This window comes from Hetaerina americana, unplaced genomic scaffold (assembly GCF_022747635.1).
Source record: "Hetaerina americana unplaced genomic scaffold, ioHetAmer1.1.p SCAF_3, whole genome shotgun sequence".
Taxonomy (NCBI): domain Eukaryota; kingdom Metazoa; phylum Arthropoda; class Insecta; order Odonata; family Calopterygidae; genus Hetaerina; species Hetaerina americana.
Window position 1 is genome coordinate 79,733,136 of NW_027286874.1, and position 19,605 is coordinate 79,752,740.

General features: G+C 35.7%; 2 protein-coding genes across 7 annotated transcripts; both read left to right on the forward strand.

Moving 5' to 3' along the window:
• Positions 1–205: 205 nt before the first annotated feature.
• Positions 206–3,623, forward strand: LOC139690871 (uncharacterized). Of its 6 annotated transcripts, none has more exons than XR_011701515.1 (7): positions 777–1,094; positions 1,194–1,498; positions 1,577–1,735; positions 1,855–1,949; positions 2,097–2,239; positions 2,416–2,489; positions 2,706–3,623. XR_011701515.1 is itself a non-coding variant. In XM_071588488.1 (7 exons), exons 1-7 carry the CDS (start codon positions 951–953, stop codon positions 2,786–2,788), a joined length of 1,050 nt encoding a protein of 349 aa, XP_071444589.1. In that variant the 5' UTR covers positions 777–950; the 3' UTR covers positions 2,789–3,623. The 6 variants fall into 6 exon arrangements, 5 of the variants coding, with proteins under 5 accessions (XP_071444593.1, XP_071444589.1, XP_071444590.1 ...); XM_071588488.1 differs by having other exon boundaries at positions 1,808–1,949; XM_071588489.1 differs by having other exon boundaries at positions 1,808–1,949; positions 2,953–3,623.
• Positions 3,624–9,478: 5,855 nt separating this feature from the next.
• On the forward strand, positions 9,479–18,161 carry Ppcs (phosphopantothenoylcysteine synthetase). The gene is made up of 6 exons (XM_071588494.1): positions 9,479–9,867; positions 9,965–10,095; positions 10,178–10,275; positions 10,495–10,709; positions 17,445–17,630; positions 17,716–18,161. The coding sequence occupies exons 1-6, from the start codon at positions 9,745–9,747 to the stop codon at positions 17,890–17,892; spliced, it is 930 nt and encodes a 309-aa protein (XP_071444595.1). The 5' UTR covers positions 9,479–9,744; the 3' UTR covers positions 17,893–18,161.
• Positions 18,162–19,605: the final 1,444 nt, after the last annotated feature.

Below are 19,605 nucleotides of genomic sequence, written 5' to 3' on the forward strand. Positions count from 1 at the left end.
ATGAAAAATACAAATACATACAATTTACAATTTTTTTGGGATTAATTCATTTCAATTGTACATTTAAAATGGTATGCATTAGAAAATCATCTACACTATAGAATAATTTACATGAAAGTAGTTTTTTCACGGCACAATTGAATTTAAAGGAACTTTTGATATTTTTAATATAAGCAGGCAATTTATTGTACATAAGTATTTCCTGATGATCTATCCCTTTAAACGTTTTATTTACTCTGTGCTGACTTACATGGAATGCATTTTGGCTTCTCGTATTATGACTATGAAGGTCACAATTTTGAATAAACATGTCTTGATTTTTGTTAATAAGAGACCCTGTTTCAAGAATGTACATGCAAGGAAGAGGTAAGATTTCTAATTTTCAAAAATAGGCGAATATTATAAATAATAAAAATAGGCAATAATATCCGAATTACTAAAATAACTTTACGTACTATCAGACTACGTTTTGTTTAGATCATTGAATTTGGAATGGTTTATCTTATAGGTAGATTTTAATGGAATCCGTCTATTTAAGAGTACAGATACAATTAAAAGGGCAAATAACGCGATGCTTACATTTTTAGAGGAAATCATGCGAGAGTACTATGCGTGGAAGTACGTACTCTAACCTACACCTGTTGGCCTATTACCCCTAATTGACCCTATAATTTTGTAAAGCCATGGATTACTTAGTTGTTTATACATGCTTTGATGATTTAAAGTAGAATTGATAGTTGAAGGTAAAGAGGCTTTACTAATCGCAACTGAATGTGTCAAAATATTTGATCCCTTCATTATTCGAATTTAGTTCATCCATTGTTTACGACTCTTGGTTGCTTCTTCAAGTTTGTTTGTTTCCATGGAAATTTATGTCAGTGAGCTTTTAATGGTTCTTTAAGAATTTCAATAGATTTTTTACCAACTTTTGTCTGTAGACATATGCGGCAATGAATGAGTATTTCATGCATCAGTTAAAGTACATATTTCAATACCCTCAGAAAGTTCTTGACTTGCCAAATGTCTATAGTAATATACTTTTTCTAACTGTTTCGTTATCATTGCTGTATGTGTTCTATTTTAAAATTGGACAGGTATACGAGGAAATTGAGTTATAATTTATTTTGCATTTCATTAATTGTGTATTTCTTTCGTTGTGGCATTCCTTAAAAGTCAAATGGAATTTCTTTTAGGCTTTTAAGGAGGGAGTTACAACTAGAATACATCAGTGGAATAGCATTTTATATTCACTATGGCAAATTGTATGCCATATGCTTATGATAGCAATGGGCACGTCTGGAATTACCGCTGTATTCCCTACTACAGTGGGAGATATTTCAATTCGAGAGACAAGCCAAATACCAGAAATGGCAATTTCTTTTACAAGTGCCATTCTTCTTCATAGTGTGTGTTTGTCATGGAAATACAATGGATTTAACAGGATATCCTTTCACGGATTGCTAACTGCGATAGCACTCTACCTGTCTTATGGAGCAAAGTATTTCTTTTAATTTGTGAACTTGTGCTTTATTTTTTAAATTTGTGTATAGAATACACGTGAGAGTATTTTTTATAGGTGTTTGAAAATTGGTGTTACGTTTGTGCTGATTTGGAGCGCAATTTCATTAGTTGTGGAAGTCATATGTTTAACTATAAACGTTACTGAGATGATTTATAAGAAACCAATGGGGGCGAAGCCATCGCTGTTAATTGCTGTATTTTTCAGTGGTGCATGGTGAGATTATTTTTGTATGAAGAGATTCTCTGTCGGTAGAGTGATATCTTATGCTTAAAATTTTATTTTTAGGGTCTTCTTCTACTTATACCTATACCCATTGTTTGTTCTTCTGCCAGTATCAGCATTGAACAGTAAAAATTCATCTGTAAGCTTTGTATCTTTATTACTCCTGACACTCTGGGGCAAATACCTTTTGGATTGGTACTCATCAGTAAGTCACGGAATTCCATATCACCTTTGTGAGATTATTCATATGCTCTCAATTGTTCCACAAATTATGGAAGGGAATAGCTTATTTAGTGTAATTTGGATAAGAAATGCTGATTTTCAATATGACGATTTGTTATTCTTGATTCAGCCATTTCTGAAGTTTCTGTGGATGTCCACCATAAAGTCTTTTCCAGAAAACTGGTTAAGATCTCTTCTTTTCATTCAGAAGAATGATGTTACTGAGAAATTAATGTTGATCAGGAAAGGAGAAAGGGAGAAGGAAAAAAATATGTAAGTAAAAGTGCTATATACCTATTCCTGGCTTCCTGTTAGGAAGCTACCTAGCGAGTTTATGGACGAGGAGTGTTGGATGCCAGCCATAAAAAATTGCATAATAGAGTTCAATTTTTAATGAGAATATCTTACAATAGTAAATTTTTGCTATTTTAAATATTTTAAAATTTCAGGGTCAAACAGCGTGCACAAGTCGAGGATGTTAAAACTAGACAAAATTCTCAAACCGTAATGCAAACCATTAGATGTAAGTATAAATACCTACAGTTAAATTAAGTTATCATCTTTATTTGAAGGCAATCTTTTTAGAAATTTATCTTTAAATTTCATTATAAAATATTGTGTGTGTATATATAGTATGCCCTCGCACACATACCCATTGGATTTCATTGACTTCAAATTCAGTAACCAATGCTAATCTCTCGAGGGATTGTTATTTACATACTTTAATTTTATTCTTAAGGTGTTATTCTTCTGAAGAAAAAGCTAAGAAGAATGAGGGAAAGAAAAAATATTGAGTTGCCTGTTGATTCTCATAGCAACTAGGAGAAATGAAGTTTCTTCAGTACTGTCCTTTTAAATAATTGAAGATATTTATTTTCATAACTATTTATTGATCTCAGGCGCAAAACATATCAAGAAAAAATAAACTCAGATTTTGTACTGAGACATGAAACAATCCCCCTTGACTTCCTGAATTTGTCCGACAGGAGACCGCAGAATCCTGAAAACCTGCTCCTTATGGAAACAATCTGATGAGACATTGGGGGGTCACAATGGAATTTATAGGATTGGACATTTTTGTGGGTACCGTCCAGCTGAATTTCTGATCCCCGGAGTTATAAAAAGATCCTTCATGCCCATGAACCACTCACTGCCCTTGAACTCCTAAAACAGTATGTTTAAGTGGCCAGTCAGAGTGACGGTGTGTTTATTTCCATCTGTATTTTGCATGCTGCCACAAATATGTGGCTTGTGTACAAGTGTTTACTTATCTGACAATTTTTGCTTTCAAAAGTTACCTGCTAATCAAAAAATTTTATCTTTGAAGGGACCCTTAAAAAGAATCACTTTTATCTGATCTTTCATGCCATTTTGCATTTAACATCAGGGATAAGGTAATGAAAAATGTGCCTATTCTTTTGAACTCGGATATCAATGGGCCTTCGCACATTCCATCTAGGGTGCAGAAGCACTTGAAATGAAGTTGGATGATGTGTAATTTATTCTTCATGCTTCTCATTTAAGGGAAAAAAACCTTTTTCAGCCCATTGCTGGACACTTTCGTAAATAAATGTGTACAAGTGCTGTTTTCCCAAATCACTATTTTCCTAACTAATTATGTTCCCAAAATAGGTAATAAAATATTTTATTGATATTCTATCGCAGTTACTTAAGGATGAATTGAAACTGATAAATATTATTGCTGAGGATGGGACAGTGGTGCTGAAGGAGGCAGAGAAAGAAGCGTAGAAATAAGATATAAACATCTTAAGGGAATTAAATCTGTGTGGTAAGAGTTGTCATCTACCTGTATACCTTATCCTTGCAACAAGTAATGGGGAATGAATATGTTTCAAGAAAGCCAAGGTAGAGGTTTGTGTATTAAGTGATTAATCTACTGCCCATTGCAGAACATTTGATTTAGAGGCACAGTATATTATGTAAAGAGAAGTAATTGTAGGTGTTGTCATGTACCTATATACCTTAACCATCTTATGGATTGCATGGAATAATGAGTCTTTATCAAAAAAGCCAAGGTAGAGGTTTGTGTATTAATTGATAAATCTACTGCCCATTGCACAACCTTTGATTTGGAGGTCATGTTTATTATTGAAATGGAAGTAATTATTGGGAGGGATTTATGTATAAAAGGGTATGATGTCTATTGTGGGAATGATGATTTGGTTAACCTGAAGGAAAATTTGAGGGAAGAAGATTGAGGAAATGGTATTTTATGTTTGAAGATAGGGAATGGAATACTGGTTGGAGGAAGTGGTTGACAGTGGCAGTTATTCTTTCTGTTGGATAGTGGTAGGGTGAAACATTGATGAAGTCTTGGTTATCAGTTTAATGTATTTTAGGAAGGATATAATAGTGATGATTGAATGGGCAAAAGGGGTTGAGTATGGAAATACATGTGGTGAATACCCCTAAAGAGGAGCATTTATCCTTGAGAAAGGATTAAATTTGATTGAGTATGATTGAAAATCTATCATCCTGCTTCAAAGACCATGCTTCCATCAGGTACAAAAAAAATTTTTACTGAAATATATGATAACTAAAATTGAATAAAAACATTGTCGATGTTGCATCCTTAGTGTGCAATCACCCTTGCCACACACCTTGGCAGTGGCAAGTAGTGACAATGTAGATAAAAGCTGAGGGTGCCCAGAGGTGTCATTGGAAACCAGACCCCTGCCCTCCAGTTAGTAGAGCAAGAGGTCTATCCACAGGACTACTACCCACTCAAATTTGAAATTATTTTGAAACATTATTGCATCAGAGTTATAACAGCTCTGAAAATTTTATTCAGCAATCTTATCTCCAGGGAATGGAATAAAAGCCACCTGCATTAAAAATGTAAACTCGTAGGATTGATGATTTAAATATATTATTTTTAAAATAGACTGGAACATTAGTACAAAATCTAAATAGTTTAAAAAATCAAAAATGGAGAAAAAACTTCATCTGAGAAGCATTTTTCATTTATGGTATAATTGTATATATATTAAAGTTTTGGAAAACCTGTGAACCATTCAGGCCATCCTAGTCTCAACTCTTTTTTTATGCATCTTCTTTTAATTTCCATTAATCTATCCTTAACCCTTCAATCTGTATAGGAATATAAATGGTTGGGCCTTTCTCCCAGTATTTAATTCTTTTTAATCTCTCTTTCTGTAGTATTGCTGAAAATAATTTATCTTTTTTAATATTTATTCTAAAATTGATCATAAGTTAAAGTGCTTATTCTATATATTAAAAATTTTACTTTCGTAAGATTTTCAATTCTTCATTCGCCGTAAAGTTTCAAACCTCCGTTCTAAAAGTTCAGTTTGTGTGATATAATTTGAAACAATCCTCTAAAAATATGCCTACATTGCAGTTGGGGCACCAGTACACTTTATCCCTCCTTTTACCTAATGTGGAGCAGACCTGACATATTCTTTGAGGCCTGGACTTCTTGGTTGGCGGCATCTTTTCTACGAAGTGCCTCTCGACCAAACTTCCTCACTTGAACTTGCACTATCAGATCCATGCTCACTTCGTTTTCCGACCAAATCGTCAACTAAACTCACTTTTTCATCTTGACTCAAAAAAAGCTTATCCTTCTTGGAATCCTTTGGGTCTTACACACAATGCTTTTTCACTTCTCTTTCTCAAGACAGAAATCTAACAACTGAGACAGGACAGTGGTGAGGCCTTTTGCCCTCGCAACTGTAATGATGAAACTGAAAGAGAGAATGATGCACAAATGGTTCCAGAGAAATTTCATGGGAAGATCATATCAATCAATAAAGAAAAACAGAACCTGAGGACAAAGCATAAATGCAAAGAACCCTCTTATCTCATAAGGACAGACTTGCTAGATTTATCTTCCTTTAGAGTGTCATGTCATGTAGTCAAAACGGAACGATTAGGAAGGCTCAAAATCTAAGAGGCCAAGGGCCCCCACCTGTAGATGCTAAAAAAATTTGATGGAGCGGAAGAAAAAAATTCTAAACCAAGAGAGAGGAGCAGGGCATATTGTTGATCCGCAAATCCAACTGCGACTAACCACATACTGAGAAGCGCACCGAGGGGTGAAGAAGCTCTAAAAACCTATGCTGGAAGGTACTTTAAGTTTTTTAATAATAGAATTAATGTGCTATGAGGATTAGGTGACAGAAATATAAATTACCAACCGGGGACATACCCCTCTGAATGGACTATAACCTTGATGTGGTGGAAGGTCGTGAATTCAAAAAAACCATTATGTACTTTTAAAGGTCTCATAGGGGATGTATCTGTATTTCCTGACCTGGCTACATGAAAACAGTTAGTGATTAGCCATTAAGTTACATCATTGCATACTTACACCCTGCATTATTCAACATAATTGATTTATTTAAAAAAAACTAATTTTTAGTTGAAAATTAACCATAATCTGGTGGGCTGGATGTTAATTTCTTGGTGAATGAAAAACTCATGATGGATGATGTAGTGTTGGTCCACAATAAAGGTAGAGTGGGCCTTTGGTTAGAAAACAAGTATAGTTTCCATAGACCTTTGTAGTACTACTTTCCTAAAGGTGAGTAATGAAAACTGGTGGGGAAAGCTTCAATGGCCTAGTATCTATTTTGTGGGTGTTATGCTCAGGAATCATTGAATATGCATCTTAGTGATTAAGGCATGTGACTTTATCTAATATTAGTGGTTGTATTCCCCTCTTACTTATTGAGAAATTGAAGACATGATATTTAAGAACAGTTTTTCACTTTGCTTTTGTATGAAACATGTCTGCAACCTTACACTAACCACTTATTTAAGTTAACATTTTTTTCCATCCTGATGCTTGTGGTAGTCCATGTCCCCCTTGATGTCCCAATTAGCCTGTAGCTTTCCATCAGGTTTCCCAGGGATGAAACTGCCAGCTCTCATCCCCGAGCCAACACTCGTGCCTGAGGCAGGATTTTAACCCCTGGCCTTTGGCTTATCAGGCAAGCATCTTACCCATATGATGAACCACCCAGTATCTTTATTAGATCTTAAGTAGTGGTTAACTCTTGTAAATTTTTCATGGCTTTCACTTTCTTTTGGAAAAAGATAATGTAACCATATCTTAAATTTGTTGAATATAAAACTCAATTTCTTCAATTCTATCCTCTCTCATTGAAGCAGTGCTATTCTTGAATTTATTAAATTTACAGTTATATTAAATAACTCAAATTGTCATGTTACATAATGGTGAGAGCATTGACAGGAAAGTTTGCACAAAAATAACAGTGCATGACAAGCAGATGGTAAATTTCTCACCTGTGCCAGTTTTCCTCTTGTCTAATGGGAAAAAATGAGTGATGTAACTGTAAAGTGCAATTACATTCTTTTCCTCCCTTTATGAATGTATGTATTTGTTTGTAGTAAAGTATTGTTTATTAAAGGGAGGTATTTCCATGTGTATTGGCACAAAACTATTTGAAGCGTGTTAGTAGTTCTGATGGATTTTCCAATATGGCCCAGGGTGTAAATAGATTAAAGTGGATATTTCCTGGAATTACATGTGCTGTCTAGGTGATTGTTTTACTAAATGTTCATTGAAAATGAAGACTGGTAAACTTCAAGAAAGATTGAACTTAAAATTAAACCACTTCGCTTTTCCACATAAAAATTTTTATGTGGAAAAGCAAAGTGGTTTAATTTTAAGTTTAATATGAAGAATTTCCACCAAGTGACGCCAGAAACTTTTATTTTCAGGAAAGATCTTATCCATCTTAAACTCTCTTCATCACATCTCTATAACTAACTTTTTGGCAGGTTTTTCAAATCCATATTTAATTAATAAATATGTATTAATAGCTATTATAATATTAACTGTTCATAAAATAGTTAATTCAGTTGAATAAATCATTTTATCAAATGGAAATGTTCAAATACGATTTCCATTTTTCCTCTTTTAGTGTTTCATATGGGTATGTAAAATTTGAGAATTAGCTTCTTACATACGTACTAAAATGGAAATTATGGTATTACTTTCTAAAATTTCAATTGATTTGAGTTACAGGTTCATTACTTATTAATTTGCACTTTTGAAAGCTTCTACAAAATACACTGACCTGCAAGTCAGTGTACAAGTGCTTGTTATTTGGGCATACAGGCCTGCCACGGATGAAAAGTGATATAGCAATTAGTTCCTGTCTGTCGCCCCACCGTATGTAAATTCGAATTATATTTTGACTGTTTTCATAGGACTTGTAACTTTGAGAAATGGGTCTTTGGTTTCAAAACTAATTATTTAAAGTTAATCATAAGCAGCACATATTCATTACAAAGATGCTGAGGGATTATTTATGGTTTTCATCTGAAATTTTGCTCAGCAAACTGAAATTCTGGCTTTTTTTAAGTTGCTCCACAACCTGGTTTTGTGCCACAGCAAAAGGTAATTGTGGATAATGCAGTTGTAACTGTTGTTTTCTAGGAGTTTCTTATCAGAATTTACATTCTCAAATTATGCTGTAGAATTGTAAAACATACCACATTCAAGCACGTAACTAGGATTCATAAACTAGAATAAGTTCTTGATTACCACTGACAAAATTACTGTTTGTACAATAAACTATTTAGTTAAAGATAAGTTTTTTACCGCAATACCTGTTTGATAGGTGATGATAAAGTTCTTAATCACATGAATGTGATATTCTTTCATTCAGGGTGCGGTAACCTGTTGATTCCTCTTTTCTAATGCAGGTCATTTCCTGGATAATATCTGGTTCCCTGAAAATCCCACAGCTTGGGTAGCTTTTAATTGTGAGTTGAAAAACGTATTTCTTATGTTGACATCTGAGGCTTTCAAATCAGTGGTTAAATGCTCAATGCGAGGGATGGCAAACCTTTTGGTGACTGAGTGCCACTGTTTATGTATTTAATAAGAGAATACTCTTGACTTGTGTGCCAACCCATGAAATGATCATCGTGGAATTGCATTTAGCATCCTCCCAGGTCAGCGTGCTACTTAGGGCATTTGTGCCATAGATTCGCCACCCCTGCTCTAGGAAGAATTCCGTTGGATTTCTAAGCTACTCAAATCTAGTAAGTATTATCAATAATAAAACATCCATATATCGGTCAAAGATCAGAATGAGGATGCGTACAGTAAATGGCACTTATTACAAGTCACAATGATTTGTTGCTTTGGAGGAATCTAGAAAGCTAACTGTAGTATTATGATATTCACTACTAACGAAACCACTTAAACCCTCCAACGAGTCATAACCTCAAACATTTTACGGCAGGAATGTATGTTTTCAAATGCAAACGCTCGAAAGAAGAATATGCTTAAAATACATGGTTGAATTTTATAAAAATTGTTGACTAATTTGATGTAAATGGAAATTATCAGATGTCGTCTAACTTCACATATATAATTTAAAACTTTCGCACAACCGTAAAAACCATTTCAAATTACCACTCTCTCAACGTACGGCAGCGTCGTTGCGCATTGCGTAATTGTTTTCCAAAGTCATGGCATATTGCGAGTTGTGGCAAAATATTATGTCATACCTGTATGGTGAAACGGAATGAACAGGCTGAATCTGCATTTCCTTTGACTTCTTTTCAGCGGTCATGATTTAATAAAATATTACTATTTTAGGATATATGAATAAGTTGCCTCACAGTTTTCACACTTGCTATTGGATTTGTAAATGCTGACATTTAACGGGGGTTCGGCCGTGACTTGCATAAGAAATTAATTATAAAACTCGGGAGGTCTAGAATCGGGCACCGATCACCGAAAAATCGTTGAAATGAGTCGTTGGGAGGAATTTTATGAGTCCTTACCTCCTCCAGATGGGTTTGATGATGCAAAGCAAAGATTGCACGAATTCTGCAAGCGGCTGGGTGCCAAAAATAAAATTGTATTGGTCACAGTAAGTGCAAACTCCAATCTTAATTGGCTAGTTGTATTTTTCTACCCTAGTTTTCTATGACAAGCATTTTCAAGAATTTTATTTCTTTTGCATGCAGTCTGGAGGCACCACAGTCCCATTAGAGCATAATACTGTTAGATTTGTTGATAACTTCAGTGCTGGAACCAGAGGGTCTGCCTCGGCCGAATATTTTCTTAGTTCCGGATATGCAGTGATATTTATTTTTAGGCAGGTTTCGTAATAATTTTCGTTTGACATTTCATATTATTTTAGACTAAAACATGTTAATTTCACGATTATTAATTTCCAGGCAAAAATCATTGGAACCTTTCGCACGACATTTTATGGGCCTAAAATTTTTGAATATGTTAGAAATGGCGGAGGAAAACGAGTGCCTTTCCATTAAAGGCAAGCAATTTTAACATTAATATTTCAAAATCCAAATAATGCTGTTCTTCATTCATACATGGGGATGAATTTCTTTACAAAGCTCAGAAATGAAAACCATTTGTTAAGTTACCCTGTAATTCAGGTAGCCCCCACAATTTTATAACATATTTGTATATTTGATATTTGTTTTATAGACAAGTGGCCTTGTCTACCCATATTTACAAGTGGCTGTTGCAGTTAAAGGGAGCCACGTGGAAGGTTTGCGGCCTGTTCTTGAGCAGTATCAGGAAGCAGAAGGATCTGGACGACTGCTTCAGTTACCTTTCACCACACTGTCTGACTATTTATGGCTTCTTCGTGCTGCATCCGAATGCTTGTCATCCATTGGTCCAAGAGCAATGTTGTATCTAGCTGCAGCCGTGTCTGATTTCTATGTCCCTACTGACAAAATGGTGAGGTCATTAATTTTACTCTGAGAAACATTTGACCCTCTTTGCGCCAGGAAAAAGCCCTATTTTTTTACGGAACTTAATCCCTTTTACAGATCGCACTTATGCTCCTCTATCCTTGGGTGGTTTTTTGCCTTGACCTCATTTAAATATTGATCCATATATACCATTCTGTACCTGATATTTCTATTATTCCTTATCTCTAGGGTCTCTTTGGCCATATTTATATATATATATTTATGTCTGCCCTTTTCTTGGACGGCTCACTTTTCTCTCACAGTTTTGTTTGGTAAACTTGTCAATTCTCTCAATTAGAGCAATCAAAGGAAAAATGCTTGATTTAAGCATGTTTATTACCAATTCATACAACATTCTTTAATGAACCATTATTTCCTTGCCCTTTGCCTTATCTATTTTTGCTACAAGAACTACACATTTATCATATATCCACTGCATTTATTTATCACTAATGCTTACTTTTGAAAATGAAAAGGATGCGTCTGTGTTTATTTTGCCTTGCTCCTGTCCAGCTTAGGCAATAAAATATTGTAATTTTAAGGAATAAAATGGGTGGCTAAGTCAATAAATAACTCTCAAAACTGGATGGAAGCAATAATGATCAAAGTTACTTCCTGAAATTTATTTTGCTTTTTTAGATATTCACCATATTGCATTGATTTTGTTAGTAGAAGAACTTGGGACTTGGAATTGCATTATCTGCATATCACAAACAACCTTCCTACCTGCATTAAGATGCATTTTAATCTCTTCATTTATCTTCATATCTTTTGCAAACATTCTGCCAAGATATGCCTATTTTACCTATTTTAAAGAACATCTTCATATTTCCTGTAATATCATTTTACATTTTATGGCTTCTGTCATTTGTGTTATTTCCATACTTTATTTTAATATTTATTGCTCTTTGCTCCATTGGCTCTGTGTAAACTGCATGTATTATCGTTCAGGCATTTTCACCTTCAGCTGCGGTCATCCTCTTATATTGCTCCTCCTTTGCACTTGCAGAATCTTTTTCTTTGATCTACCAAGCATTGATTTTCTCCACTTCATATTTTCCATGTACACTTTAATGAATTCATGGCTGTGATGTACATCTACAAAATCCCCACAATCCACTGCAAGGGCATGCAGCAGGGTGTTATGGTCCTAGCCATAAATGAGTAAATATGATTTTATGCCTTAGTATGAATATATATTTGCTCACATACACAAATGCAAGTAAACATACACACATTAATGTCTTAACGTAATGAAATGATTTTGGTTTGACAAAATAGTTGAATTTGATTTTTCTACTTGTACGTGGTACCCTGCAAGTCACAATAGAAATACCAAGCATAATAGAACATCCCTGCAAAGTGTGGATTACCAAAATATACAGATTTATTGACATTTTGGCTTTTTTTTTAATATATAAAAACTGAATGGTATTTTTAGCCCCTCCGATATAATGCAGATGCCAATTATACTTTCTGATACTAATGGTAGAAAACTGCATTTACTTAAATCAATGTGTATGATGCAAAAAAAATATTTTTATTCCCAAAAATTATGATAGCCCTGGTTTCAATCAAGATTTGCTTTAATAGTGCATATCCCTCCCTGACCCCTCCCTGGACTACAACCTTGACGTGGTGGAAGTGCTTGTGCGTTCCAATGACCCCTAGAGCTGTGCTGGCGGGAGTAATAAAAATTGCTCCTGGTAGAGTCACCCATGCCAGATAGGTCGAAGGTTAGGAGCCTGACGAAAGGTAGTCCACGCAGCTTCTCTTCCTCAGTGAGGCGGATGCAATGGCGTCTGACCCCAGTGGGGCAGCCAGTAAGTGATGGTGTCACGTTAAAAACACTATTGAGGAAGGCAACGGGAAACCAACTCAATTATCATTCCCAAGAAAAATATGATGGACAATAGAGATATTTTGAGTCCTGGCAACCACGGGGCTCGGCCCAATCAGCCGTGTGTCGTGCCCGGCAGCGGGGGAGGCAAGGCTTCCGCGGTTGTCGTCCCACGAAACCCTTGCAGGGGAAAACCAGCAGGAGCAGGACAGATGACGCAGGAGAAGAAGACCAAATAAGTTAGAATAGGAACGTGGAATGTTAGGACAATGGTGAGAACTGGGAAATTGGAGAATGTTAAGCGAGAGATGGAAAGGGGAAATATAGATATTTTAGGTCTATGCGAGGTGAGATGGAAAGATAGCGGGGATTACTGGAGTGATAAGTATAGAATAATATACAGTTGGGACGAGAGCCAACGAGGGGTTGCCATAGTATTAAATGAAGAGGTAGGAAGAAGCGTAGTCAACATGGAGCAGGTAACGGATAGAATACTACTAGTGGAGATAAAAGCAGAACCGACGAACTTAGTTATTATTCAGGTATACATGCCACCGAGCAACCATAAGGAAGAAGAGGTCGATAGGATATACGATCAGTTAGAGGACATGATCGTGTGTGTTCCTGCAGGGAAACATTTGATAGTGATGGGGGATTGGAATACGACGGTAGGCGAGGGAAAGGATGGTGATGAGGTGGGGAACTACTGTTTAGGCACCAGGAATGACCGCCGGGAGAAAGCAGTTGAGTTCTGCAGGAGACAGGCGTTAGTCATCACCAACACTTGGTTTAGACACCACAAAAGACGCAGGTATACATGGAAAATGCCAGGTGACTCAGGAAGATATCACCTAGATTATATCCTGGTTAGACACAGGTTTAGGAACAGTGTGATAAATTCCCACAGCTTCCTGGGGGCGGATGCGGACTCTGACCACAATTTAGTTTGAAATGTAGAGTCCGTTTCAAAAAGATAAGGCAGGGGTGGCGAGTTAGAAAATGGAATGTAGAAGCATTAAATGGTTTGAAAAGGAAGGAATACAAACAGGCGGTAGAGGAAATCATGGAGGAGGGTAAAGAACTAACTACTATCGAAGAAAAATGGGAAAGTTTCAAGAAAGGGTTGTCTAAAGCCGCAAAAGACACTATTGGAACCGTTAACACTAAAAGGACTAGGAAACCTTGGATCACGGATGAGATGATTACAAAGATGGATGAGCGGCGAAAATGGAAGAATGTTAATACAGAATTAGGCAAAATGAAGTACAAAGAATTGAACAATAAATTGAGGCGGGCAACAAATAAAGCAAAACAAGCATGGTGGAAGACGCAGTGCGAGGATATGGAAATTCTGCAGAGGAAGGGTGAAATCGGTGCGCTGCACAGCAAAGTTAAATCGTTATCGGGAAGTAAGAAAGGAAGAGCTATGCTAACAGTTAGAGATAAGGCGGGTAAGGTAATAGATGACGAAGGAAAGATCCAAGAGAGATGGAAGGAGTATATAGAAGAACTGTATTGTAAAGAACTCAGACCAACAAAGTTAGACATTGAAAAAGAAAATGACGTAGATGAAGACAGCTTAGGTCCAGGCATACTAGACAATGAGATAGAAAGGGCATTAAGGGAGATGAAACTAAAGAAGGCCGTGGGGGTAGATAACATTCCCGTGGAACTTTTAAAATGCTTAGGAAAATGTGGGAAGAAGAGGCTATATGGGCTGATCCGTAGTATTTATGAGGAGGGAATCTGGCCGGAAGACTTTGTGAGATCAGTTTTAGTTCCTATTCCGAAAAAGGTAAAGGCCACGTCATGTGAGGACTATAGGACAATTCGTTTGATATCCCACGCAGCTAAAGTTGTTCTCAGGATCATAAACAAAAGGATAGAGAGTAGGGCAAATGATTACTTAGGGGATGATCAGTTTGGGTTTAGGAAGGGGAGAGGTAAGCGTGATGCCATTGCAGTAATGGGATTATTAATCGAGAGGAATATAGAACACAACCAGGAGGTATTTGCCTGTTTCGTAGATTTCGAAAAAGCGTTTGATAGAGTGAATTGGGGAAAACTAATGAGTATTCTGCAGAAAATAGGAATAGATTGGAGGGAAAGGAGGCTAATCCGCAACCTGTACATGTCTCAGACTGCTCAGGTGCGAGTGGGGAACAGGTAGTCTGGTTGGGCAGTGTTAGGAAGAGGTGTAAGGCAGGGATGCCCATTATCACCGTTGCTGTTCAACCTGTATGCAGAGGAAATGATCAAAGAGGCATAGGAAGAACTGGAGGTAGGAATGAAAGTGGGCGGGGAATTCGTAAACTCAGTTAGGTTCGCTGATGACCAAGCTTTAGTTTGTCAGTCAGCCAAGGGACTGCAAGCATTGCTGAGTGAATTGGAGATTCAGTGCGACAGGTATGGGATGAGAATCAATATTAATGAAACAAAGGTTATGCGATTGTCTAGAAAGAAAAAGGGCAAGCTTAACATTAAAATAGGAGGGCAAAAACTAGAGCAGGTAGAACAGTTTACGTATCTCTGTAGTGTTTTGGACCAACACGGTCAAAGTAGTAGGGACGTAAGGAGAAGAATTGCGCTAGGCAAAAAGGCTTTCACAAGGAGGAGGGAGTTGATGACAGGGACTTTGAGTAAGGATGTTAAGAAAAGACTCGTAAAAACTTAGATATGGAGCGCAGCTATGTACGACGCGGAAACGTGGTCTTTGAAGCAGGAGGATAGTCGTAGATTGGAGGCTTTTGAAATGTGGGTGTGGAGAAGAATGGAGAAGGTGAAATGGACAGAGAAGAAAACAAATGAGGAAGTACTTGGTATGGTGGGCGAAGTGAGGGGTTTGTTGGGAGCAATCCTATGGAGGCAGGAAAAGTGGATGAAGGGGGTGTTGACCGGCAGTGGGATGTTGAAGACTGTGATAGAGGGTAGAATGTTGGGCAAAAGAGGAAAGGGAAGGAACAGGATAGGGATGATGGATGGGATGAAGGGAGGAAGAAAGTACTCAGAGATGAAGAGGGACCTGATATAGAGTAGAATGATGGATTTTGTGTTTTGTTAGGAGTAATAAAATATTTGTTTGGTAGTGGTGTCCATCCAAAAACCTACCTTAACCGGTAGATTACCTTAAAAAATCCCTCCCTGAATTGTTTGGATATGGCTGTAAATTAAATCATCCATTTTCTTTGGACTTAATTGTGAATATTTCAGTGTGTGTCCAGATATTCTTTTCCCTCTAGGTATATGCTGCTATCCTGCATAGGCTTCACATGCCAAAGCCAAATTTTGGGGGGATTTTTATTTCCTGTTCATTATATTCTTTTTTAAAGATGCACTGCTAATCTTCTTTGGTAATTGCAGCTGCCATATTTCCTGTCATATTGCCCCGAGATGGTGTGTGATCTCATGTGTCTCAACGAATTACTTCCACTTGCCCAAGTGACGTAGAAAAATTAATATTCATGTATGGGGTTCTTTGTGTACCTCCTATTGTTCTTCATTTTATTCAAATTATTAATTACTGTTAAATGATCTCAATTTTTGCCTGTTCTAGAATGCAGCCATTGTTAGAAAGTAAGAATCTTGTTATTCCTTGTGGCTGCAATGTTGTTAGGATTTAGCCTTTGTAAAACTAAATAATGGATGAAATGGGGCACAAAAATGCACACGCTCATTGCCATGGTGGTTCTGTAGGTTAAACATAAACAAAAATGCGAAAAGTTTGTCTACATAAAGGTCACCAAGCAGTGAATTTCCAAAAAAGAAAACATACTCTTGTATATACCACCATTCATAATTTCTTTGAGGTGAGTAATCCTTTAGACTACTGACAAGCATACATTTTAGCCTCATATTTATTCCTATTGATTAATGTATGTTTGTAATCCAATAGAAAACAATAAGACAGTAAGAAATTATATTGCCATTATCTCCATATTGTTTTTAATAATGTTTGTTTTCATTCACGATGGTAGGTCACCAAGCCAAATATCCAGTATAATCATTCATGCTGGCACAGTACATTTGCTATGGAATGCCTTTTAATATTAATCTTCATCGTTTATTGAGTTCAACCATTTCTTACAGTTTCTCTTTTTCTTCCACAACTTCTAGTCCTCTTTGGCCATTCATTCTATTCTTCCTTTATTTCTTCTTTCCCGTCCTAAATTTTCTTTGGCTCTCTCCACAATTATACCAAATAGGTCTTTAAGCATTCCAATCCTCATAGCTAGCCTAAGCCTTTGCATGACAATTTTTTGATATACATATTTCACACTCTCTTCCTTCCTCATAACTGTACATGTTTGAATGTGGTTTATAGGTGTTTTGGTTAATAATTTATATTTCCTGTATGATGTGCTAAAATTAAAAGTAACTCTTTTCATTATATTGAAATTTCGACTAATTTGTGTTGATTTTTTCTCACAGTTGTTTTAAAATAAAATTTGAATGTATAATCAAATCTGTAAAAAATTCTATTTACACTTGAAGTTATGGTGGACTGTGACTGAATAAGGGGCAAGATTCTACTTTATTGAAATTATGCAAGTTTGTAGTTTTTTCCTTCATTCATTTCCGTCATATTATCAGCATATTAATGAATTTATTGTTGTACCAAATCTAAATTCACCATAAAATTGAGGATGGTGGTTACCTTACAAATGCTTGCCTAAGTGGGACATGCTTTTGGTATTTTGGGTGTAGTATTTTATAACTTTTCCCACTGCAGATTAATTTACCACTTTTCTTTATATACTGATTTCGTAATAGAAATTTTATATCTTCAGTTATTTGTAGAGAATACTGTACAAATAATGTTTTATCCAGGTTGACAGGAATTTATAGTAGTTTTTTTTATTGAGATTGTATTTCAAATTTCAGCCAACGCATAAAATGCAGTCTAATGAAGGACCCCCAAGTATATCACTTCAATTAGTTCCAAAAATGCTGAAACCACTGGTAAACATTTGGGTTCCAAATGCATATGTGGTATCTTTTAAATTGGAGACAGATGCAGAACTATTGATTAAAAAGTCCAGAGAAGCATTAAATAAGTATAATCATAAGGTATTGTGAACTAACTTTCCCTATATTTTTTTACAAATGGTGTTCCTTCTTAATTCTATTCTATGATGTTTGTATTAATTTTCAGCTTGTCATTGCAAACATACTCCAAACAAGAAAGTACAAAGTAATGTTTGTATTTCCAAATCATGATTATGAAGTGAATTTAAATGAAGATGAGATAAAAAAAGGCATCGAAATTGAATCCAAGATTGTTGATGACCTAGCCAAAAAGCATGAGTTGTATATAGGTGGGATGGTTTAAAGTAGGTTGCAAAGAATATTATTATATTTCCTATAAACTATATTTTATAGTAAAAATTTATGATTGATACTTGTGTTTGGGTATTTGTATTCAACTACATTAATTCCAGTATTTGTATCTACAAAGAAAGAGAAAACATTTACTAAAGGTTTAATTTAACATGTATATAATCACCATTTTATGTTTGAAATATAAATATGCGTTGAAATATTTTTTTTTGTATTGCTAGTTGTAAATTGCATATGAGTGAAATAAATGCATTAAAAGTTTTGACTGGTTTAGTATTCAATAAATAAAGTCATGTAGAAGGATTGTGTAACCCTGGCATATCCCTCTGCAGTAGTTCACGAGTTTGGGCTTCCACAGTTTTAACTTTGATGGTTTCAGGCTCTTCATTGTGAAAATTCATGATCTCTGAACAGGTAAACTTTGCCTAGCCATTAATGAAATTTTATACCTGATGATGTCACCTGTGTGATGATGTGTGGAAGCCAGTAGCAGTCCAATAAAATTTTATGAAAAAATATTAAGTTTACTTAATTCAGTGACCAATCTCTTGTGTTTGTTGACCGTGTCTCACTTTTCTAGGCTGCCAGGGTCACTTTACATTCAATCTTGTGGCTTGATTCATGACTATTTGTGCCAGATGTCAGGATAAGGTTGGGAGAGGGTTTGAAAAAGATGGCACACACCGGGAAAAAAGCCAGAATTTCTTGGGTAGGCTGTGAAAGAGGTGTATATTGCTGCCTCAATTCAACTTGAATGCATCATGCTGTTGTTAGTTGATATCTAAAATTAACCTCAAAATCAGCTATCCTAAAAATTAGGTTTAAATGACATACTAATGACATATGACTAAATATTTTATGAAAAATCACATTTTGTTCACCTTTGTACACGTGATCCCAAATGGATGCCGTAAAATACTTTGGTACTGCATTTTAACATGAGAATTATAATTTTTTCATGGATTTTATGTTTTCTCTTGCATGCTGAAGTCTATATGATTTTATATGGTCAAAACAAAAACATTAAAAAACTCATTTGTTAAGTCCGATGTTTGAAGAAATTCTTCCTGAATCCCTGCGGCACTCAATCATTTATTGCTTCCAGATGGGATGGGTGGCTAGTCACAGTGTGTTACTTCCTACACCATCAACAGCCCCATCTGTTTCCTATTCATAAATATTATTTTAACCAATTATGGGTGATGCTCCATAGCGTGGTGCATTCACATTTTTTTGAGAAGAATTTAATGGTCCACCTTTCAAATGCTCATGAAATCTTGTAATAGAAGCCAACAGCAAACTCCTTCAGGTCCCAGGTAATCATTATCTTCCTTGAAAAACCTGCTAAAGCATCATTGGTGGCCTTCCTTCTTGAAATCGTGTTCATTGTTAAAGATTTTAATGATATAACTCATAAGCCTATCGATCATCAGAATTTCAAATATTTTAGATGCGTTAGACAATAAGGACATTGAGTGATAATTAAAATTATTTTTCAAATCCTCTTTTTTATTAACAAGTTTAATTTGAGTGGCAGAAAACTCGCCATTTGCAAAGATGAATGTTAAGGGTTTGCTTATTATATCAGTGCATTTAATTTTAATGATTATGGGAATATCACCTATTCCTGCAGACGTTTTACATTTAAAATCCCTTATTCATTTTATGACCTCGACCTCTAAAACACGAGTAAGGATCATACATG

Coding starts and splice junctions, on each gene's coding strand:
- LOC139690871 (XM_071588488.1), top strand. CDS start 951: ATGAATGAGTATTTCATGCATCAGTTAAAGTACATATTTCAATACCCT. Junction 1,499..1,576: donor TACCTGTCTTATGGAGCAAA/GTATTTCTTTTA, acceptor TATTTTTTATAG/GTGTTTGAAAATTGGTGTTA. Junction 2,240..2,415: donor AGGGAGAAGGAAAAAAATAT/GTAAGTAAAAGT, acceptor TTAAAATTTCAG/GGTCAAACAGCGTGCACAAG.
- Ppcs (XM_071588494.1), top strand. CDS start 9,745: ATGAGTCGTTGGGAGGAATTTTATGAGTCCTTACCTCCTCCAGATGGG. Junction 10,096..10,177: donor GCAGTGATATTTATTTTTAG/GCAGGTTTCGTA, acceptor ATTAATTTCCAG/GCAAAAATCATTGGAACCTT. Junction 10,710..17,444: donor ATGTCCCTACTGACAAAATG/GTGAGGTCATTA, acceptor TTCAAATTTCAG/CCAACGCATAAAATGCAGTC.